Source organism: Ochotona curzoniae, unplaced genomic scaffold (assembly GCF_017591425.1).
Source record: "Ochotona curzoniae isolate NIBS_2020 unplaced genomic scaffold, NIBS_Ocur_1.0 scaffold_4506, whole genome shotgun sequence".
NCBI classification, from domain to species: domain Eukaryota; kingdom Metazoa; phylum Chordata; class Mammalia; order Lagomorpha; family Ochotonidae; genus Ochotona; species Ochotona curzoniae.
In genome coordinates this window covers 76,649,676-76,673,955 of record NW_024467119.1, presented here as the reverse complement: position 1 = coordinate 76,673,955, position 24,280 = coordinate 76,649,676, and the positions used below count along the sequence as shown (strand labels likewise).

The window sequence follows — 24,280 nt, the reverse complement described above, 5'->3', positions numbered from 1 at the left end:
ACCTACATAGCTCAGTAACCAAGACAGAGACAGACTCAATAATAAAGACTCTCTCAACAAACAAAAGCCTAGGACTGGATTGCTTTACTGCTAAATTCTACAAACTTTCTAAGAAGTAATTCCAATTTTTTTTTAAGACACTCAAAATGATTGAATGGGAAGGAATCCCTGCAAAACTGTATGAAGGCAACATAACCTTTATTCCAAAACCAGAAAAAGATACAATAAAAAACTATAAATCAATATCCCCAATAAACAAAGGATGTAAAAATCCTCAACAAAATACTAGTGGATCAAATCCAGCAATACATCAGAAAGGTCATCCATGGGACCAACTAGGATTTATGTCTGGTATACAGGGATGTTTCAATATATGCAAATCAACAAGCTGGAGAGAAAGAACTAACTGACTGTCTCAACAGATGCAGAGGAAGTATTAAATAAAATATTCGTTTATGATAGAAGCCTTAATCCATTTGCATACAGAAGGGATATTCCTCAACACAATCAAGATTTATAAACGTGCATGTGCGTGCACACACACACACACACACCCCAGCCAGCATCATGTTGAACAGGGAAAAGCTGGAAAAATTTTTCACTTAGATCTGGAACCAGATAAGGATGCCCACTCTCACCATTGCTATTAAATCTAGTCTTAGAAGTTTCAGCCAGAGCCATTAGTTAAGAAAAGGAAATCAGGGGCCCGGCGCGGTGGCGCAAATGGTTAAGGTCCTCGCCTCGCATGCCCGGGATCCCATATGGGCGTCGGTTCTAGCCCAGCAGCCCCGCTTCCCTTCCAGCTCCCTGCCTGTGGCCCGGGAAAGCAGTCGAGGACGGCCCAAAGCTTTGGGACCCTGCACCCGCGTGGGAGACCCGGAAGAGTCTCCTGGCTTTGGATCAGCATAGCATCAGGCGTTGCGCTCACTTGGGGAGCGAAACATCGGGACGGAAGATCTTCCTCTCTGTCTCTCCTCTCTGTATATCCACTTTTCCAATAAAAATAATAATAATAATAATAATAAATCTTTAAAAATAAAAAAAAAACAGAAATCAGAGAGATAGAAAGTAAAAAGGGGAAAGTTAAATTAACCCTGCTTCCAGAGGACATTATTCTCAATATAAGGGAGCTAAAGGGTTCTACTAAGAGACTATTAGAACTCATATGATAAAGTTGCAGGATATAAAATCCACACAAAAAATCAATAGCCCTTGCAATCCTCCACAGTGTGGCGGCTGTGGTGGGACGTCCCTGCCGGGCGGGACCCAATGCTGGGGACTCAGGCCAAAGCCACTGCCAAAAGACAGTGGACTGAGTCCTTAGCTTCTCCAGACCCAAGAGGAATCCCCCCTCCGGGTGAGTAGCCATGAGGGGAACTTGGGAACTGGATTAAAGTCCTAGCTCCGCCCCGCCGCCAAAAGCTTGCAACAGGATGAGTCTGGAAGGATTCCAGGATTCCTGGCCTCGGAGTTGGGGGCGCCTTGCAATCCCCCACAGTGTGGCGGCTGTGGCCAGGTGCCCCTGTTGGGCGGGATCCAATGCTGGGGACTTGGGCCAAAGCCACTGCCAAAAGGCAGTGGCTGAGTCCTTAGCTTTGGGTGGCCAGTGCACCAACTGGTGCCAGGCTCTGCCTGCTGGCCACCCTCCAGCGAGCTCTGGGGTTTTTATGATATGAAAAGCTGCTTAGGGACACCCATGAATAAGGCCAGCTTTAGTGTAGGTGAGACATGAATTCTTGGTGATTCCCAGTAACAGGGTCAGGAAACTTTAGGGCAAGAGTGGGACTGAGACCTGATGGTTTTGAGGGGAGTGTCCAAAAGATCTATTTGGGCCAGACTGACTCACCAGCCAAATTAGGAATCCTAAGATGGTCTGTTAGCACAGAGCATCACTGACGGCCATACACCAGTCCACACCAAAGCTGTGGATGGGGGCCTGTCTGGCAGGGCTAGGTACCATTACTTGACTGGGTGGTAGAATAGTGGACCGGTCACATTTAGCAGGGTCAAGACACCAACCAGTGCGTGAGAGAATTTGGTCCAGGGGTAAACTCTATGGAGGAAAGGTGGGCCCAATCCTATGGAAATACAAGTCCTGCAGGTTAGCTCGCGAGCTGGGGTGGCAATGGGCTAAACTAGGAGTGACCATGGCACCTGCCATCACTTACAGGTAAAGGAACCGATGGCAATCTGGCAGGACAAGGCAGCTCAACCGAAGGTGTATCCTAAAATAGGATGTGGGTGGGCCGAGCTGCAACTGGAAGGGGGCGGACTGGGTAGGGTCAAGCAATCTCCAGCTCACAGAAAAGAACAGAAATCTGGAAATTAGAGTGGGTGAGGGATGGTTGGGCTTTGCCACATCACATGGCAGAGGCTGGCACTGGGGGCCAATTCTGTTAAGTCAAATGCCAGAACCACTTGGAGAGTGCATAATCCAGAAGTTGGAGTGGCCTAGTAGAGAGATAGGGGGCACCTCCCTCTTGGGTTACCATTGCCGCTGGAAAGCACAGAAACCAGGATAGGGGCAGGAGTGGCTAGACAGAAAGGCACCTGCCAGTATGTGTGTGGGCTGGATAGTAGGTTGGTTGGGTTGAACTAGGCTTCAATGCCCATTGACAAATATGAGAGCTAAATGGGATGTGGGCCAGACTCAACAAGCCTGCAGTACATACTAGCATGCATGGGAAGGGAGCAGGTCTGGTGGGGGTTATGGGGAGTCGCCCCAACTAGGCTGCAGCTACCACTGGTTTGTGTGAGGACCGAGTATGAAGTGGGCAGGATCGAGCTGGAACACAATACTCATTGGTTCAAGTGGATGACAGGGCTGGAAACAGAATTGACCCAGCAGAGACGGGTCACATTAGGCAGGGACATTGACATTAACAAGCACACTAGAGAACCATATCGTGGGGAAGATTCTGGGGGGGGTGGGGGGTGGGCCAAACCCTGTGGAAATTCTAACTCTATCAGTTAGTTCAAGAGATGGAGTGGTGATGGACTAAACTAGGTGTGACCAAGGAGCCTGCCATCAATCATAGATTAAAGAACCAACAACTGTCTGGACTGGTCAAGGCAGCAGCACCTGAATGTGCATCCTGAATAGGGTGTGAGGTGGGCCAGGCTGCAACGTTCACCAGCTCATACGTGGCCAAATGGAAGGCCAGACTATGCCGGACACTGGCCTAAAACCCGATGGTACATACGAAAACAAGGTCTTGGAAGGGATCTAGTGGAGGAACTTGGGAAACTCCTCTGGGGAGCCATAGTTCCCGCGGCGGACATGTGGTCCAGATTGGGGGTCGGACAAGATGGGCAAAGTAGCTCCAACGGCTGGTCAACATATGAAATGGCAATGGAATGGGCATACTGGGCAGAACTGAGCAAACCTTAACCCATATGTAAAATTAGAAACCAGGATGGAGCACAAGACATGCCCAGCTAGGTTCTTGCACCTACTAGTCTGTGTGAGCCAGGAACGCTAAGCCACAGTGTCTAAGGCAGAGGTCAGGACAGGTGAGGGGTTGTGCCAAGCTGAGTCAGAGCACCCACTGGCATGCAAGTGATCTATGGCTGGGAATAGGCCTGATTGGGGAGCTAAGGGGACATCCTAGCTGGGTTGAGGTTCCCACCAAGGGGCGTGTGACCTGGAATGGGGGCTGTGTTCTGATCGGGAAATAGTTGTAGTCTCCCTTGGCACACGTGTGGACTGGATGCACCAGGCCAGGCCAGATTGCAACACCTGGTGTTTGGAGGACCAGGATAGATGTGGGACAGACTAGGCTAGGTCTCAACCCCTACTGAGCCATGTAGGAGCTGTCTGGACGATCTGTGGCTGGGCTGAAACATCCAATAGCAAGGACCAGAATGGGTTGAAGGCCAGTCAGGAAAAAACACTGTTCTTGCTAAGACAGGAGGTGAACTGAGTGAGGCTGGCTCATGGACCCATAAATATGTACAAAATTTGGCATTGGGAGAGGTTCTGATGGAGAAGCCTGGGCCACTCCTCTGGCAGGACACAGACCCTGCAGGTACACACAAGAAGCATGAAAGGAAACAGCCCAGAACAGGTCATGGAAAGAGTCCCACTGTCATACATTTGGCATGAGGTAGGGGCAGACCAGGCTGAATCAGTTCACATCCACTGGCAAATCCGAGTGCCAAAACAAAGTATGGGTTGAGCCAGGTTCAGTCACAACAAAAGCAGTACACAATATGGAATGCCAAGGTGAGGTTGCCTGTGCCAGATGTGACCACAGCACCCAACAGCACACATGACAACCAGGAAGAGAGGGGCCAGAGCCGGCAGGAGAATGAGGGGTGGTTCCCTTGCTGGACAGCTACTCCCACTGGAGAGCTTGAGCTGGAATGGGGACCAGACTAAGTAGGGCGACAACACTTGTGGTCCTCATGTGGACTGGGTCAGAGAAAAGCCAGGCTGGGCTGATTGATCCTACTGGTGTAATCTACAATTAGAGTGGGTGAGGGTTGTTTGGGCGTAGCCGCTGCATCAGCTGGCAGCAACTGGCACTGGGGGCTAATTCTGTCAAGTTGAACCACATTAAAATCACCTTTTACATCAGATATCAAGGGAACAATACGGAACTAATTGTTTTACCCATATTCCTGTAGGGTTTGAACCTTTTTACCCTAATTATGTAAAGACTGTCAAAAAATAAAAATAAAATTTTAAAAATATCAATAGCCTTTGTGTATACAATAGCTGCAAAAATGTCTGAATATTTTGAAATAAATTTAACAAAGGGTGTGAGGCAACTTGATAACGAAAACTACCAAGCATTAAAACAATAAAAGACAGCAAAAAATGGAAAAATCTTCATTTGTGGATTAGAATTAATATTATCAAAATGTCCATACTATTGAAAGCAATTTACATATGCCATCCAAAACCAATGAGAAAACCTAAGACATTCAACTCAAAATTCATATGGAAACAGAGATCCCAAATAGCTAAAGTAATACTAAAAAAATAATAAAAAATAATAAAAAAGCAAAAACTGGAGGCATCACAATTCCAGACTTCAAAATGTTCTGCAGGGCAACTTATCAAAACAGCCTGGTACTGGTATAAAAATAGATATGAAGATCAATGGAACAGAATAGAAACCCTCCAAAATTAACTCACATAGCTAGCCAACTAATTTTTGAAAAGGAAACAAACCAATTCATTGAGAAAGCACCATTCAACGAAAGGTACTGGGGAAAACTGGATCTATATGTTCTAAGTAGCAAACAAAACCCCATCTTACACTTTACACAACACTGAACTCTAAATGGATCAAGAATGTAAATATACAACCTGATATCGTCAAAGTACTAGAGGAAAACGTGGTAAACCCTACAGGAGACAGGTGTAGGCAAAGACATCTTTGAAAAGACCACCAGATACACAGGCAATTAAAGCAAAACAAACAATTGGCATTGCACCAAACTAAGAAGCATCTACACTGCAAGGGAAACCATCAACAAAGTGAAGTGTTAACTAACAGAATGGGAGAATATATTTGCGAATTATACAACTGACAGAGGATTAACAGCCAGAACCTAGAAAGAGCTCAAGAAACTCAATAACAGCAGAACCAATAATTGAGTTAATAAATGCGCAAAGGCAATTTTCATAAGATGCAATACAAATGCCTGACAGACACATCAAAAATTGCTCAGGATCACTAGTCATCGGGGAAATGTAAATAAAAACACCAATAAGGTTCCACCTCAACCAGTTAGAACGGCTGTCATCTGAAATCAAAAAACAGTAATGTCGGCAAGTCAATGGACAAGCAGGTACCCTACTCCACTGCTGGTGTGAATTTAAACAGGTACAACCATTTTGGAGATTGTTTTCAGAGATCTGCAAATGGATCTACCCAATGACATAGTCATCCATCCCACTCCTGGCAAGTTCCCCAGATGAAGTTAGCACGAGTGTTGTGTGTACACCCATGTCCACCACAGCTCAATTTGCTATAGCTAAGATGTGAACTGGACCCAGATGTTCATCACTGGACGACTAGACAAAGAAAATGTGAGATATAGACACTATGGGTGGCTTCTCAACCACAAAAAAGAATGAAATCTAGGCTTGTAACAAGCTGGAACAACTAAAAACTATCATTCTTAGTGAAATATGCCAGGCTCCATGTTTTTCCTGATCTGTGGTAGGTCTACAAAAAATGTAATCTAAATGACAGCGATTGACATTTTGAGATTTGATTATAGTTTATAGCCTTTGTCTATACTCTTGAGAAACAAAAAGGGATTTTTATTTTTTTTTGTTTCCTACTTGCCATTTGCTGAAATCTTTACCAACTGGAGTTTGGTTAAGCCTGTGAGTATGAAGTGAAATCAAATGTACTCTTGTAAAATTTTTTTTAAAAAGCATGACTGAATGGAGGAGGGGAAGGCAGCAGGAGGGAGGTAAGCAGGGAGCAACACTGTGCCCCTGAATCTATTCTGTGTTCACTTTATACAAATAAGTAAAAAAGACTTTTTTTTTTTTTTACAAAATAAAACTGTATTTCTTGCCAAAAAAGTTGTTTTTTTTTTTTAATTTCCTTTCCAAGTTGTGACTTTTCCCTTGCTCCACAGTAGGAGCAACATCTCCTCCAAAGTGACTCAACAAAATACCCCTGTACCATCCTTTACCCTCTGGCTCCCTTCCATACTGCAGCTGAATTTAAAATTCTGTCCACCCCATCTTCTCAACTGTTCTGAAAATGTCCCTCCTCTCTGCCCCCACCACCACCCACCTACCTCCTGGATCAACACAGAAATCTTCTGCTTTCTGCTCATTCCCCAGAAAATAGTTTCCCTAATGACAACACATTGTATGCATGCTCCCGACGTGGCTGAAAAAGCACACCCCAATGTAAGGAGTCTCAGTAGACATAAGGAAACACACACAAACAGAAAGATGGAGATGAAGACAGAGAGAGAGAGATCTCATATCAACTGTTTTACTCCCTAAAGTCTGCAACAGCTAGGGCTGCACCGGGCTGCAGCAGGCTGCAGCCAGAGCCAGGAACTTGATCTAGTTCACCAACAATTTGGCAATACATGGTAAAAGGATAAGATTCATTTCAAAGTTATAGTTAAATAGAATAAAATGTACACATCATACACCTAATTTTTTTCTACACAGTGTTGTATGAAAAATAAGGCTGTCCCCAAAGTCTGGAATTGCTTTGATTATCATGACTAACATCGATGTGGATACAATCTGATCTCACACTCAGACCATTTTCCTTCCCTGCAGGAAGGAAAACAGACTACCTGTACCAAATTCCTCATGGACTACCTGTAGCAAATGAAGTCATGCAGACAATGTAACACTAAAACCAGCTCACTATACCACCCTCCATATCAAACACCCCTCTCGTCCCAAAGGACTGCAACTCTAAGTTTTTACGCCAATTGTAGTGTTTCTCCAATCTAGTCTTACCTCCCTAAACTAGACACACAGTTACAAAACACCATGGACACAGGACACAGGGTGGGTGTGTCTGCTTCCTTACATCAGCCCTAAAACTACCCTAACAAAGTTCAAATCCTACGAGAAGTTCTAACACCATCTTACTAAAATGCCTCATGGCACCTATGGCGCTTATTAACTGTCTGTGATGCTTATCATTTATCCCTGCAATGAGTTAAAACAAAGAACCTCAGTGTGTTCAGTTACCTTTGGTCTGTGCCTAGCGACCTAGGGACTTTTGCTCCATTCATTGTTTCCCTTGCGGTAGCTTGTGTGTGTGTGTGTCCCTAACACTTTGATCATAACACTACAAGTTTTGATCACATGAATACTATCCACATTTGCCTTCTGTACAGACAGCGGCTGGATGCTTGTGTCTGGCTGCTATTTGACTTCTCTGTTTTCAAGTATGGAATGGAACAGAAAGTCTTCCTCCAGGCTCCTGGATGATCTCCTTCAGCAGCTTGGCTGTGGCTCCTAATCGCCAACAGCTGTTCAAGTAGACAGCTTGACTTCACAGTTAGCAGATTAACAAATGGCTTCCAACTATGTAATACAACCTGGGTATCATGTAGGAGGGAAACCCCATCCTTAATCAAACAACTGTCTTCCATTCAAGAGGCAAAGAAGCCACTGAAAACTAGGAATCCATAATTCCCTACTGTATGAACACCGACACCATTACAAATCTGTGCCCATCGTCCCCACCTCATCTCCATCCAGTGATGGAAATCTCTCCTCTTTCTCATTGGTCAGCCACTCTATCAGAACTTGGGCTATGTCTTCCCCCTCCTGCTGGGATTTCAGGGATCTTTTTACTTTCTTATGTACACAGGAAGGTCTATCAGATTATATACAGGGTTTCACAGCTTAAAGCAGCCCTCCCTCTATTCCCTCCTCATCCCACTCAACCTAATGTGCTTGTGGCTCCTACTCACTGCCAAGTTTGAAAGCAGGCTTCATCCATCTTTTCTTCTTTGGCACCCATTACCTGCTTTAAGCCACTGTGTCATTGCTCCTGGTCCATGCATCCCACTAACTAAAACTGCTCACCCTGGTTCTCACACACATCCTTCCAACTTCACTGTCTCCTTAGGACTTCAGTCCTCAATCTCTCTTTTACATCTTTTTCCTCTTTTGCTTTGGTTTTACTTCTTACTTCCTTAGTAGCTCCTTCTTGGCCTGCCTTTTAGAATATGCCACTTCCTTCCATCCAGGTATCTCCTTAGCCTTTCTCTGGGCAGTTGCATCCACACCCAGTACTTTAACCCCACTGGTACTCTGAAGATACAGACACCGAATCTTTTCCTTGAGCTCAAATCACCTATGGACACCTCTGTGCAAATAAATGATGGATGGATATTGCACATGCTCCAGGTCTAAAACCAATCTGAATCTCTACTCTGCCACCCTAATCTCAAACTCTCTACTTCCTGGACCTTCTGGTGTATTGAATGAAATCATCTCTGCAGTCAGCCTGGAAAATACCAAGATTCTTGCTTCTCTATTCTCTTTCTGCCCACTCAGTAGAGTTGGCAAAAACTACTGCCTTTGGTCTAAACATCTCTGTAAGCTTCCTCCTTCTGCTGTTCTTATGTTCTTTTTGTTACAGAAAAAAACAGAGATTTTCCATCCTCTGGTTCATTTCCCACATGGCTGAAACAGCCAGGGCTGGGCCAACCTGAAGCTAGGAGCCAAGTTCTTCCTCTATTTCTCCCCACTTGTATGCAGGGGACCAAGGGCTTAAAAACCTTCCCCTGCCTTTCCAGGCCATAAGCAGGAGGCTAAATGCGAAGTAGAGCAGACAGATCGCAAATTGTCACCCAGAGGGGGAACCAGCATAGCTGGCAGAGTCTTAGCCTGATATGCCCAGAGCTGGTCCACAGAATGTCTTTTTTTTTTTTAAGCTTTATTTTATTTGTTTGATTGGCAGGTTAAGGAAGAGAGAGAAACAGAGAGGGAGGTCTTCTATCAATGGCTCACTCCCCAAATGGCACAATGACCTGAGTTGAGCTGATTGAAAATTGGGAACCAGGAGCTTCTTTCCCATCTCCCATATGGGTACAAAGGCCCAAGACTTTGGGCCATCATCACTGCCTTCGTAGGCTGGATGGGAAGTGAAGCAGCCAGGAGTAAGGTTTTCAGAATGTAAACAGAGGTAATGTTGAGATTGGGAGGTAAGGGCAAATGTTCTGGTATGTCACTGCTTGGTTTGAATTTGGTTTGATCCCAACAAAAATAAATAAAGCAAAAAGTCTGTAACAAGTGTTGGCAAGGACACAGAGAAATTGGGATGCTAGAGGACTACTACTAGTGAGAACATAAATCAGCACATTCACTATGCAAAGCCCTGTGGAAGTTCCTCTGAAACTAAACAGAACGACCACATGATCCAGCAGTCCTTCCCTTGGGTATGGACCCTAAGCTACCAACAGAAGCATCTCAAGAAATAGTTCAGCATTACTCAAACATTCAGCATATGGAATCAACACAGATGTCTAAGCAGGGATGAATGGGTAAACAAAGGTGGTATGTTCACAGCACAATATTACTCAACTGAACAAAGGGGAACTCTCGCCATAAGTACAACATGGACAAACCCAGAGGATATTACACTAAACGAAATCACAGACAGATGAAATCTAAAAGCAAATGGAATAAAAGCTATAAGCTTACCTTTGTTGCAAATAGTTTCAAATATAACATTTAATGTAGGACAGACTAAGCTGGTCTCCTCCCCTACTGACCCACGTGTGAGCAATGTCTGGGTATGGAAGAGCCGTGGCTGGGCTGAAACATCCAACAGTAAGAACCAGAATGGATTGAAGGCCAGCAAGGAGGGCTGGCCCATGGACCCATCAGTATGTGCAAAATCTGGCATAAGGAGAGGTTCTGATGGAGGAACTTGGGAAACTCCTCTGTTGGGACTATGTCCCTGCACGTGAGCACAAGAACCATGACAGGGAGCAACCCAGACCAGGCCAGAGAAAGATATCCACTGGAATACATTTGGTATAAGTAGGGGCCAGATCAGGCTGAACCAGTTCACATCACGCTGGCAAATCCGAGCACCAGAATAGAGTGTGGGCCGGGCCAGGTTTGGTCGCCACACAAACCAACACACATTATGGAATGCCAAGGTGAGGTGAGCTGTACCGCATGTGGCCACGGTGCCCAAACAGCACATATAAGAACCAGGGAGGGAAGGGGAAAAGTCAGCAGGGATATTGTTGGCTCTCCTGCTGGACAACCACTCCCACTGGAGAGCATGAGTTGGGATGGGGGCAGACCAGACCAGGCAGGATTACAACACCTGTGGGCCTCACGTAAACTAGATCATGGAAAAGCCAGATTAGGCTGACTGTTCCGATTGGTGCTAGCAAAAATTAGAGTGGGTGAGGGTTGGTTGGCCTTTGCCACAGCATCAGCTGGCAGAGGCTGGTACTAGGGGCTAAATCTGTCAAGTTAAACTGCAGAACCACTTGGAGAGTGCATAATCCGGGAGTGGGAGTGGCCTAGGAAGGAAATAGGGGGCACCTCCCTCTTGGGTTACCATTCCCATTGGAGAGCATGAAAACCAGGATAGGGCAGGGGTGGCTAGACAAAAAGGCACCAGCCTGTATGTGTGTGGGGTGGATAGTAGGGTTGGTTGGGTTGAACTAGGCTTCAACGCCAATTGATATGTATGACAGCAGAATGGGATGTGGGACACAACGAACAAGTCTGCGGTACATACTGGCAAGCACAGGAATCAAGGTAGGGGCAGGCCTGTTGGGGGTTATGGGGAGTCGCCTAAACTAGGCTGAAGTTCCCACTGGTTTGCATGAGGCAGTATGAAGTGGGCAAGATCAGGCTGGACTACAAACAGAACTGACCCAACAAGTGCAACTACCAGCATGTGCATAGCTGATTGGGGCGATGGACAGTGCTGGACCCTGTACTGGCAAGCACATACAAGAATCAGGTCAGGAATCACTTCAGATGAACTTTCTTTGGAGGTCCCTCCAACTGAACTGCTGATCTCACAACCCCAACCCTGAAGAGACTATGTCAGCCAGTGGATTCTGAATAGATTTCATCATGCTTGGAACAGCCAGACTGGCAGCAATTAAGAACCACTGAGCTATGAAAACTGCTTGAGCAGGACCCTCGGAGCATGTCCCACATCAGGGACCTGGGATGGGTGGGAGGCTGGGTAGGGCTTTTTCCCTTTGTTTCTCCCCTGGCCCCAGATACAGGGGGGAAAATTGTGATATTAGTGTGGAAACAATGGTCTTACTCACTTTCCTGTAGCCCTTGACCCTTTGTACCCTAATCAACTATGTAATATTAATTTTTTAAAAATGTAAAGTGTGTATTATGAAAGAACAGATAGATTAAATTATCTTTGAACCAGAATGAGCTTACATCTGCAAAAAATATATATTCTCATTTTATTTTGAAGGCAGAAAGAGACAAAGAGAAACAGCTCTCCTCTACTGGTTCATACCCCAATTGCCCATAACTGGGTCTAGGCCCAGCTGATGCCTCAAGCCCAGAACTCCAGATGGCTCTCCCATGTGAGCAGCAATGGCCCACACACAGGAAACACCACCTGTTTTACTCTAGCGCACCATGGGCAAGATGATGCCATCAGACGCGGAGCCATGACATGCATTAGGCCTTTGAGAGAGGATATAAGCAGCCCAATGAAGTATGAAGCTCAGCACCACAACTGCCCCCCACTTTTTTTTTTAATGATTTATTTATTTTTATTGGAAAGTCAGAGCAGAGATAGAAAGGAAGATCTTCCACCCATTGCTTCACTCCCCAAGGGACCGCAACGGCAGAGGAGCTGAGCCTATCTGAAGCCAGGAGCCAGGAACTTCTTCCAGGTCTCCAGCGCAGGTGCAGGATCCCAAGGCTTTGGGCCATCCTCAACTGCTTTCCCAGGCCACAAGCAGGGAGCTAGATGGGAACTGGGGTGGGTGGGACACAAATCAGTGCCCTATGATATCCTGGTGTGAAAGACAAGGACTTTACCCACTAGGCTGCCATACGGGTCCTGAACTTGCTTTTCCATCCATTTTATATGAGTTTTTTTCAGGTGCCCTCAAATGAGATGTCTACAACAGTCAGATTCCTAGGAACAGAGCAGAACGATGGCTTCCAGGAGTAAAAGGAGAAGGAAATGGGGAACTGCTGTTTAACTGACATACAATTTCAATAATGAAGAGGAGCAAGTTCAAGAGGCCTAATGTTAAAAAAAAATGGTGCCTGTAGTTAACAATCCTTTATTAAACACTCAACAGAGTACACATTGTGTTACATAATTCAACAGTAATTCTAAAACTAGGAACATGTACTGTGTGGTGAATGAAGTTGCTGTTTGTGATGTCCACACACCACAGGCAAGTGCCTGGGATCAACTCCAGTAACTTCACAATTCTAACCCAGCTTCCTGCTAATGTGTCTGACAGTCAGCAGAGGACAGCTCAGATACGTGGGTTCCTGCCAACCATGTGGGAGACCCGGACGGAGCCCCTGCCTTCTGCTCTGGCTTGGGCTAGCCTGAACTGTTGTGGGCATTTGGGACGTGAAGAAGCAGAGAGAGATGCTTCTGTCACTCTGCTTTTCAAATAAATATTAATCTAAAATAAAAGCTATGTGCCATCTTAATGTATTTAAAATTTCAAAAACTGTAGTTTCACCCTACCTAACTTTTCTATCAGCAGAATGGCTCTTACTCATCCTAGCAGTTTGTTCATCATCTGCCTAACACAACATCATTATGCAGTTTGTAATTACTAACCATCTTGATATTTGTGGCCAAAACTCGGTTTTATAAAGTTAATGAGACTATCCCTAACTGCTGAAGCAGAAGCAAGCAGTGAACTTCACACTGAAATGGAAAACTTGCTTACAAGTCTAAAGACTCTTCTAGTTAACAGAAAAAGCCACACACACACACACATTTAAATGTGGCAATATAAAAGAGAGAAGACCAAGAAAACCAAAAACATGTTTAGACACTCTGGGTATAACGTAAGCCAAGTCTTAGCAAGCCTAAATTCTCTACCTTCCAAAAATAAGGGGAAAAAATGTTCCCAAAAGAACACAACCAAGGAAAACAAATGTGGGTGTGTTTGTAGCTGCAAAATGTCTCGCTGTCCCTCCCCAAGCTCAACATGCAGGAGGTGCCGGGTGGGGAACAATCAAACGTACATATCTCCATCTGAGAACACCACAGACCAGTCCCCACGCCCAGCTGGCTAAAAAGAACACAGGGTGATGAAGAGACTGCCTTATGAGTCCGGTGTGGCAAACGACTTAATTGGACTTCCCAGTCAAATGCTAGAATTTAAATTTCAGGAATATGTGAGATAGGCAAAGTGTTGGCTTTGACCTGTCCTGTCTGGCCTTTCACTGTTGCATTCACAAATCTAACGTACGCATACTCCAAAAAGCTTGTGGAAAAAGAAAAAAAGGATTAAAAGAAGCTTATTTGGGTTTGGTATATGAATGCAGCAGATTAAGCTTGTGAAATCAGCACCCATATTGGAGTGCCAGTTCAGGACCCAGCTCCATGCTAATGTACCAGGAAAGCCAGTGTAGATGACAGCCAAGCACTTAGGTTTCCCATCACCTCTGCAAAAGATCTAAATGGAGTTTCTGCCTCCCGTCTCAGCCTGGCACAGACCTCGGTCTTGTGGCCACTGGATAGAGAACCAGTAGATTGAAGCCCTCTCCTTCCCCCTCTCCCTGCAATAAGTAAATCATACAAAGGAAAGAAGCTTGTTTTGGTGCAAAAAGTTTGTGAAATCCATGATCAGTTATTTCACAAGAAATGAATTAGATAAACTTTTTGGAATTCATATGAAAAAAAAATGACACAAAACTACACCTCCCACCCGTAAGAGCAATGCTCTCTCTGCACTTTCTGCACACCTGAAGGCAGGTGGCCGAACCAGTCACTGCTGTAAGATCTGCAGAACTTCCCGTCAAAATGAGGTACAAGAGTTAAAGTCTGAGTATCTTTGAAAAACAAGTATGTCTACAAATTCACATTTTACCATTGAAACTCAGGAATTTCACTTAAACCTAGAGAAACTAGCTTAAGATAAAAAAAAAAAAAAACTACCCACTAATCAAAAAGCTTACCCACTGAAAAATAAATTGTGTTTGATCTTCTTACAGGATGGAACCCACAAACCAGATCCAAGCATACTGCACCAGCTACAGTAGTTTAGCATGGAAATTGTCATGTACTTATTATGACATCAAAATTTAAAATAGCCACGTTATTCCATGCTAGAATTTATTTATTTGAACCTCTAAGTAAATTACAGTTACACCCATAGCTTTAATTATAGCCACATTCATAGCTCCGGGTCTTTGGGCATGGAGAGGTGTAACTTCATTAGTTAAAAATTAAAAAAAAAAAAGACACAGAGACTTAATTTTTGTATAAGACACATGCATAGCAAGTTAAGGCCAGAAGACATTCTTATTCTGCAAAGACAAAGGATTGCTAGCAGTACAAAGCTGACTTATTACCTGACATGCTGAAGACAACACACAGCATTACCCCTCAGGATCATAAAAGCTGTGCTGGTGTCCAACACCTATGTGCATAAATACACCTGCTTTTACAGTTACAAACACTGAATTGACAAAGGAATTAAAGCATTACTGGGCTTCTGCAACTTGGACACCCAATCTTCACATTTTTTCCCACAAAATTAAGAATGCCAAGTAACTAACACAATGGCTTGATTGGCTAATCTGCCACCTCCAAGTGCCAGGATCCTTTATAAACACCGATTCATACTGCAGCTGCTCCATTTCCCTTCCAGCCTCCTGCTTGTGGCCTGGGAAAGCAGTCCAGGACAGCCCAAAGCCTTGGGACCATGCACCTGCGCTGGAGACCTGGAAGAAGCTCCTGGCTCCTGGCTTTGGATCAGCTCAGCCATTGCAGCCATCTGGGGAGTGAAGCAATGGATGGAAGATCCTTCTCTGTAAATCTGCCTTTCCAATAAAAATAAATAAATCATTAAAAAAAGAATATCAAACATTGTATAGATTTGAAAAATATAGCAATCTCATGGCAACTAGGAAAAAGAAAGACTTTCAAATGGCAATGTGACCATCTAATAATATCTGCTGAGATGTAACTGAGAGGGACAGTCCTCTGATTGATTCATTATTTAACCAATGGTGAAACTTTTTTGAAGAGTATTTTCATCTTCTGAAACCTTTGCTTACCACCTTCTTCCTTCAATCCTTAATCTGCAAGTCTTAAGAAAATTGAGACCCTAGTTTTTAAACAAGTGATAAACAATCATGTGTCAAGATCAAAGCAAGAAACAGATTAGGAAACAAGATGTTTGTCCAAAAACAAGAGATGGCGGTGTTTATGGCATTGGAGGAAGAGGAACTGCTAGACAAAAGCACGAACACTAACTCAAAATGTCTCAAGGGCCGCTATACAAAACTAGGCATGGTGGTCTGTGGGTAAGGGAAGAAGTCATGAGGATGCAAGGTACACAAGACAATCCTGTATCACACGCTAGGGGCTAGGACTCTGATCGTTGTTATATACTCTACAAATTGCATGTGGAATGTTCTAGATACGAATTTCAATCACTAATCCAGTAAGAGACAATTTTACAACGAGCTTATCAAGTTCTTTGTCCCTATAGGTTTAATGAACAGGAGTCTAGAGAGTAATAAGATGGGACTTCAGAAAGTTCACTAAAAGCAGAATTAAAATCTCTGCCCATTTGGGTACAAAAAAACTTTAATTTTTTTAAAGATTTGTTTATTTCTATTGGAAAGTCAGATTTACAGAGAGGAGAGAGAGGAAGATCTTCCATCCACTGATTCATTCCCCAAGTGGCCACAAAGGCCAGAGTTGCATGGATCCGAAGCCAGGAGCCAGGTGGCCTCTTGCAGGTCTCCCATGTGGGTGCAGGGTCCCAAGGTTTTGGGCCATCCTTGACTGCTTTCCCAGGCCACAAGCAGGGAGCTGGATGGGAAGTGGGACGCCGGGATTAGAACTGTCACCCATATGGGATCCTGATGTGTGTGCAAGGTAAGGACTTTAGTTGCTAATCCACTGTGCCAGGCCCACAAAAAACTTGTTTTTTTTTTTTTATCTGTCAAGTTTTTATAAAATATTTTCAATAAACAGTTTGTAGAGCTCACATAAGTTTCAATGACTCCCCCACCCGGTTTTTTTTCTTAATTCTTTAGTAAAAAAGCCAAAATAATGTTAAGAGGCTAATGCAATAAGCAAGAGTCTTGAGGAAGAGACCATCCATCAGCACATTTGACACAGCCATCGTATGAATAAAGTGAAACACAAAGATACCAATGGAAATATTTTTCATTGTGCTATATTTGTTGGGTTATCATTTCTTATAATTAAACATAAAAGTTAGCATACTAGGCCATAACTGTAGGTTCTTTCATTCACTTTGCTCAGGCTGTTAGCAAATGTCATAATGGAACCAAGAGTGCTCAGGGTGACCTCACTAACCTACACCTTTCCATTTCTTCAGTCTACACGGCAACACCTTGTGACAAATTACACTACAATGCATACCTTCACATTATACAGAAAACACAGCTAATCAGACAAAATATCTGGGATTAAGACAAAGATTATGGAACATCTTAAGGGATGAAAAGAGTATTCAACTAAATGCTAGCCTTAAAATATTTCTGGCTTAGAATTTAGAAACTAACAGATTGCATTAAAACTAAATGAGAAAAACTGCTAGAGTGTTTAAAATAAAAATAAATGCCAATGACGAATAAAATTAAACCTTAGCTATGGCAGTGAATTCAAAGCATACATTGAAAATATTAGGAGTTTTAGAATACTCCTAAGATTTAAACATATACACAAGACACCAGAGTCCAAAACATTTTGCCATAACTATCCGAAGACAGTTCAGACTCCAGAGAAATTGATAAACAGTCCAATACATGCATAGATTTTATTGAGGAAAAACATTAAGAACTAGAGTATGACAGAGCAATGAATATTGGCTTTTTATATGAATTTATTCTCGCTGTAAATCTAGTCCACTGTCCAGCTAGCTGCTTTAACTGCAACAATTTTCAGAAATCTCATCATCTACTTATCCCTACCTACTAAAATATCTTACATGTGGCACATGTGCCAGAAGTACTTGTTACGTGGAATAAAGGGATTGACAAGACAACTGTTGTCCCAGGTCCCACTGTTTTGTAATTTTCCCTTCCATAAACACAATGGATGGGGAAGGTCCTCCTATGCATTACACCACAGTGTTGTGAGAACTTCACACGAACTGGATAGCTACATGTGATTACAACATCTGGCCAAATGTTAAAGACGAACCAGCCACAACCAAGATCATTTTTCTTCCTGTAGCCTTATTCTCAATAACATTTCCCAAGATCACTGGGCTTCAAACCTGAAAGAGGTTCATCTTAGTCTATTTGGGCTGATAGGAAAAAAGTCCATAAACTAGGAGACTTACAAGCCATAGAAACGGATTTCACATGGTTTTGGAGGCTAGAAAGCCCCAAGTCAAGGAGCAGACAGGTCAAGTGTCTGATGAGGACCTGCCACCTAGTCCATAGGCAGCGCCTTCTTCATACACGATGGCAGGACACAAGGGCAAACAGCCCTCCTCCGGCCTCTTTTTTAAAAGAGAACTCACCCCATTCATGGCTTTGTCCTGATGAGCAACTCACCCAGAACTGGCTCCATTTCCTTACAAGTGTCACAGCGTAGCTACTAAGAACTAAGTTCAGAAACCAGGGAGAAAGGGCTCAAAGGGCTCAAAACACCAGCCATCTCTCGTGCAAAGTGGTCATTCCTGGACTCTCCAAGCCTCCCCTTTTGTGAAATAGAGAAGGTATTACAATCGTACTTCACAGGGCATCATTTAACAAGGGCTAAATGAAAGGAGACAACTTCCTCACAGAACGCGCAGGAAACATCTGGTAAACGATGGCAGTGCTTAGGGTCATCGTTTTGCTCTACCAGGAGAAACGCTAACGGGCAACCTAGCCAGGTGACGCAGATCCTATAGCAAGCCTCTTCGCCCCAGGAGAAGTCAGAATCCTACAGGACACGGCTGCCCACAGCTTACTTCATATCACAGTATATCTAATACGCCCAAGGCTTAAACCCTCAATTCATCCAGTAACTTCCAGAATCGCTGTTTTTTGTTTTTACCCTAATCTCATAGATGACCTCCCAAAAGCCCTCTCTCTTCACCTAACTCTTCTGAACAATCTATTTTGCACATGGACATTTCTCTTCCTGGTTCCTCTGCGAAGAGAGGCTTCTGCGGCTGCATCACAATGAGTGCCGTCAGCTTTACACAAGGGCTAAGAGCAGAGTCACTCCTTTGCAACGGTGAGTCAGCCCAGAATCTCCCCCACTATTGAACCTGATTAGGTTACAATGTAACTCAATTTTCAAAAAACATATTTTCACAAATACCTAAGAATTCCCCCATCCAATCTAAATTTCCTTGGCAACCAAGGGAGTTAAAAGTAAAAATCATTTCCCTGGCCAGTTAGTCAATGAATTTATAATGTATTCAAAATCTCTCAGGTTAGATGGTTCTCAGTCAATGTTAAAAGTCAGACACAATAAAACATGAATTAAACAATAACACTGAGCATTCGAATAGAGGTAAAGAAGTTATTATAAACAGGGCAGAGTTCCAAACCCAGTCTCAGGTTTTGGCTCCAGTGTCCATGCCTCTGGGAAGTCTTCTCCACCACCCTGGCCAGTGCCACCTTTCTGCCCTTTCTTAATTTTCACCTCCTTTCCCATACTTAGCTTAAAGCCAGGGTGTGTGCATGCTCGTGTGTTCTCTTAGAATGTAACTTCTTAACAGAGAGGCCATCCCTCCAACACATGGAACACCACCTGGCATTACGGCACATTCACTGCGCAGGCGACACCGGGCAAGGCGGTCACAAGAAGCGATGACCTGATCAAGGGTTGAGGACCCCACAGACAGCAAACAAGGCTTTGTCACGCTATGGTTTCCAGTTAGGCTGCCATGTCTACTTTTAGATTGTGCTGCTGAGTGCTACGTGCAATGAAGAGTTTACGTTTCCTCTGTCACTGTGACACATTCCAAAAGCTCAGTGTCTGTACGAACCTTTCAGGGAGAAAAACAAAGACTAGGTATAAAGTGGGTTCTATGAAGGCTCCATGCTTCTTTAAAGGCTCTCTCTGGAACTGTATTTTGGTTTCTCAATGCCTTCAAGAGATTGATCTAACTGGACACTATACATTAGTTTTGGCCATAGAACTCCATAAGAGTCAGGCGTTTGGTTCCTTTAAAATCTTATTTTTCTTAATGTTCAAATGAATGAATGAAAGTATTATGAAAGTAACTAGAATTTCTATAAAGTTATATCTGCTTATTTTCCCAAGTTATTAGGAGGTAAAAGCGTAAAAATAAACAAAACACTATTTTTGCTTTTCAATGAGGAGCACTAATAGGTAAATTAATGACTTTTCCTGGCTCTTGGCAGGCTTCAGAGCCACACACTTTTTGCCTAGTGGTGAAGCATTTTCAACTTCATACATTTTCTAGGAGACAGTCCCGGTTAGGGAGAGACAGGCCAGGCCATTAGAACTACTCTGTACAGAAACTCTCAGGTGAAGGGCAGATACAGAGGCTCAGAAGGAAACCAACGCAGAGATACCACGTGCCAACTGCCTGTTCTGCTGGAAAGGACACGGTCACCTGAGGTGAAACCATTCTTAGATTCTGTCAGTAGAATCTAACAACACTGACGAGTCAGTCAGGCATTTTTTTCTACTATCCTTGATTCCAGTTGCCAGGACATAAACATGGACAAGTACAGCCAAAACATCCAGGAGGGGAGAAGACTGTGGAGCAGAACTGAGCAGGAGCCCTGGTGCCACCCCGAGTAAGAAACCTGCCCGAGTCTTCTGGTCTCTGAGATGCTCCAAGTTGAGCTGGTTCCTGGCTCGGCCAGGGCAGCCTGGGCTGTCAGCACGGGCAGTGAGGAGCCCAGTACAAGAGGAGGTCCCCATATAGAGAGGCGGCCAGTGCAAGAGGAGGTCCCCATCTAGGATTACAAGCGCTCACAGCGTCCACTCAGTGAAATCTGTCCAGCATGGGTGGGTAAATCAACACAGTGAAGGTGCCTCATGGTTTAGTGCAGTACTGGAGGACTGCCAGTTAACACTTCAACAGCTTTTAATCTCCAGAGACTCCCAAGGTCAAGTGCAGGGGAAAGAAAATCTGGGTCACGCAAACTGCTTTTGTCATGTGGGGTGCATGGGACTGTGGCCATGAAGGGGCATTCCTGCTACCGTCGAGTCATCATTTTGTATTCTTCACCAAAGACATTTTAGCAAAGGAAAAAAAAGACAAAATCACCTCCTAACCTACTAGGTTCACGAGATGGAAGAATCAAAGGAGAGGACAAACACCTTGATGCAATATACTGCCTGGGAGAATCTTTATCTTAAAAAGGGGGCAACTAAGATCAAAGCAGTCAGTGTTGACTAGGAGCAAGGCTATAGGTATTTCTACTGATGCAAATACACAGTTCATAGCAAATATAAATATTTGAGCACATAGTTCAAATTAAAGGTTGGATCTGCTTAGTCTGGAATGACTGGTTAAGTTCTGACAATTATTCCCTTTCTGAAAAACAGTGTTATTATTCATCTTGTGGAAAACTCAAGAATTAGACAAAGATTTGCTATCATGAAAGAATTTTATGATTAAAAAAAATTACTTCAAGTTTTCTTCTGTTGCAATAATGCTCTTATGACCCAAAACACATGGGCAAGGCCATAGAAACTCTGTCCTCTGTATCATTAGCACACTTGCATAAATTTCAACTCCAAAAATCAGTGAATAAGTTGAAGGAAATTGGTTCAACTTCCAATTTGTGGTTGAAATTACAGTTTGAGAATTAGACCAAGTGGGCCCAATTCACTGCTATTGCCTGGGCAGTGACAATAGTCTATACAACACGCAATCCAATGAATTAATGGGCCTAAAGGTCATCTTGCTCATCTCTCCTATAATATTTCTTTGAAGCATATTGGCTTTATGTGTGTGGCCAATATTGTGAAAATTTCTTTGCAGAAAGAATACTAAAATTATTGATCATTCAGAGACCACACAGTGGCCAAAGACCACGTGTGTAGCAAGCTAGGTACTGCCTGAATCATTTCACAGGTCACGGGGAAACTTGGCTACTTTGTTTTGAATTGCCTAGGCAAATGTTGCTTTGAAGTACTCAACATGACTAAGGTCCTTTTAACATTGTGTCCTCCTTTAAGGCTTGAAAGCCAACATCTACAGCTGGCCAAGAGAGCAGGAGTTGGCTGGCTGTCTTCTAACCAGACTCAAGGAAACACCTGAGATCAATCACCCTCCGGCCTCCTCAGGTTGGTTATGCTCATGCAGGAGGGGTGAACTGCAGACCAAAGTGCTTGTGCTGCAGGCACCATGTGACAAGGCCCAATGCTTCAGTTTCCTCATCTGCACAAGGAAGGCACATCCAATAGAAGACCTGACCTAAGAACTTCTGGAGTCACACACAGAGGCCTCACACTGCTTCCTCCCTCCGCCCTCTGCCAACATTGCTGATATCCAGGTGTGCCAGGAGCAGTAAGAAGGATGCCTGAGGGCAAACGTGCAGTCTGCACCTTCTTGAGTCCTGCCTAAGCTCTTTAGGTAATGTCTAGAGCTGGAGACCCACTCCTTAACAACTAGTGAAGTCAAGAAGAGTAAATGACCCCAGAATGACCCAATGTGCAGCCAGGTGACCCTCCAAGTGGTATGTGAATGACACACCAGCATTACAAATGAGCAACAGGTCCCAGATGCCCAGTCCACAGACCTCTATCATTCTAACCTGTTACTCTCAAGAAGGGCAGATGCATTAGAGACGAACCTGACTCACCTGGTTTCCACCTAAAGCTGGACAACCCATTAAACACAGCAGATCAGGCTTTTCTGCGCACTGGAAATCACCTGAGCAGCTTTCAAAACTCAAGAGGTCCAAGACACATCCCCAAACTAATTATATCAGAATATTGGGGGTGGGGGCGGGGGGTACAGTCAGCCTTCACTTCCAGGGTTCCCAGCACCATCCCAGATGCAGGTAAACTTGAAACCTGCTATGTGGTGTCACTCTTGACCTTATGTATTCCGTTGCAAACAGTACCAGCATAGCCAACCCCGGACACTCACACCCACCACCGAGCAGAGCAGGTGTAACAGGGAGCCCAGAAGTGCTTGCACAGGGTCTGCACGGGCCCAACAGAGTAGAGCTTCCTAACAAGGAATCACCCAGCTCCTCACGGGGGGGGGGGGGGGGGGGGGGAGATGCAGTTTGTCTAATAGCTCGCACTCAACTGCTGTCCAAGTTTGCCAATCTAAAAAAAAAAAGGTACCGCCAACGCCTAAATCTGCCTCTGACCTTAGGCCCCCATCCCACCCTCCTTTCTTAAAGACAAATCTCTTGGCAAAAAAAAAAAAAAAAAAAAAAAAAAAAAAAAAAAAACAGGGTATGCTTGGGTGTTCATCCCACACTCAAAGCCTGCAGACCAGCAGAAAATAAGAAAGCAATTCCCCAGGCCGACTAGAAAGCACCCCCGCGGGCTGGCCCCCCTGCCGGGGCGGGCTGACACGCGCAGGCCCGCGGACACTGCACCTGCTGGCGCGCTCGGTCGCACCTGCCGTTCCGTGCCTGTCCCTCCAGTCTCCCAGCAGCTCCTACCTTCCAGCAGCTCGTCCAAGCTGGTGATCTTCCGGCTGCCATCGATGGTGTAGATGGTGCGGACCCCCTGGGGTAGGTTCACGTTATCTGAAAGGGAGCGGGTGAGCTCCATGAGGAGCGCATCGAAGGACCGGAAACGGTCGCTAGAGATAGCAAACACCAGGCCCTTGAAGTAGCGGTCCCCATTCCGGTAGAAACGCGCCTTCTTGGCCTTCTTCTCCGAGCTCAGGGCCTGCAGGGTCCGCGTGCGATAGAAGCTGCAGTGAGCACTGTGTGCCGGGCTGGGGATGAGCCCGTTCCCTTTGGGGCCCGAGCTGCTGCTGCCCCCAGAAGAGCTGGGCGCCCCTCTCCGAGACCCCGGCCGCGGCCTTTTGTCCCGCTCCTCGAAGTGCTCCAGCTCGATACTCCTGGTGCTAGCCATCTCGGCTGTTCCCCCGGCACGACTCGTTCCAGGCAGCCCAGCAGGAAACGCGAGAGGCCGGCTGCCGGCGAGAGTCCTTAAAGCGCCGGGACACCTGGCCCTGGCATCCCGCCCTCCGCTAGCAGGTGGGGCCGCTGCGCCGCCGACGCTCCCGCCCGCGCCCCCTCTAAAGGCGGCCGCTGCGCCGCGCCGCCCGGCTCATTGTCCAGCGCGCCTCGCTCGGGTCCTCCCGCCTGCTCCGCTAGTCCCACGCCCCCCCAAGCACCTCCCTCCTCCAGCCACGCCTTGGAACTCCGGCTCCGGGAGCCGGTCCGGGAGCCTCCAAAGTTGGGCCGCCCGAAGCTCGCCCCCGACCCCGCGGGGACACACAAAGCTCGGGCGCGTCCGCCGCCTGCTCCCGGGAGCGCGGAGGGAAAGGGAGGGAAGATGGGGAGGAAGGAAGGACGGGGCTGGAGGAAGGGGAGCGGGGAGGGTGGGGAGCGTGGGAGAGGAGCTGCGGGCCGGGCACTTGGTGCGCCCAGAGGTCCCGAGGGCCGCGCTGCAGGCTCGCTCGAGCCCGGGCCTGCCCGCTGAGCGCGCGCCCTGCAGGGCCC

The 24,280-nt window shown here is 45.4% G+C and overlaps 1 protein-coding gene across 5 annotated transcripts in view; it reads right to left on the bottom strand.

Moving 5' to 3' along the window:
- DCLK2 (doublecortin like kinase 2) overlaps nt 1–23,902 on the bottom strand; it is a 168,475-nt gene extending 144,573 nt beyond the window's left edge. For all 5 annotated transcript variants that reach the window (XM_040966555.1, XM_040966554.1, XM_040966557.1 and 2 more), the window contains exon 1: nt 23,267–23,902. In XM_040966555.1, the coding sequence (XP_040822489.1) occupies nt 23,267–23,687 (421 nt within the window). In that variant the 5' untranslated portion in view covers nt 23,688–23,902. The remainder of the gene's footprint in view (nt 1–23,266) is intronic.
- Between the last annotated feature and the right edge of the window lie 378 nt (nt 23,903–24,280).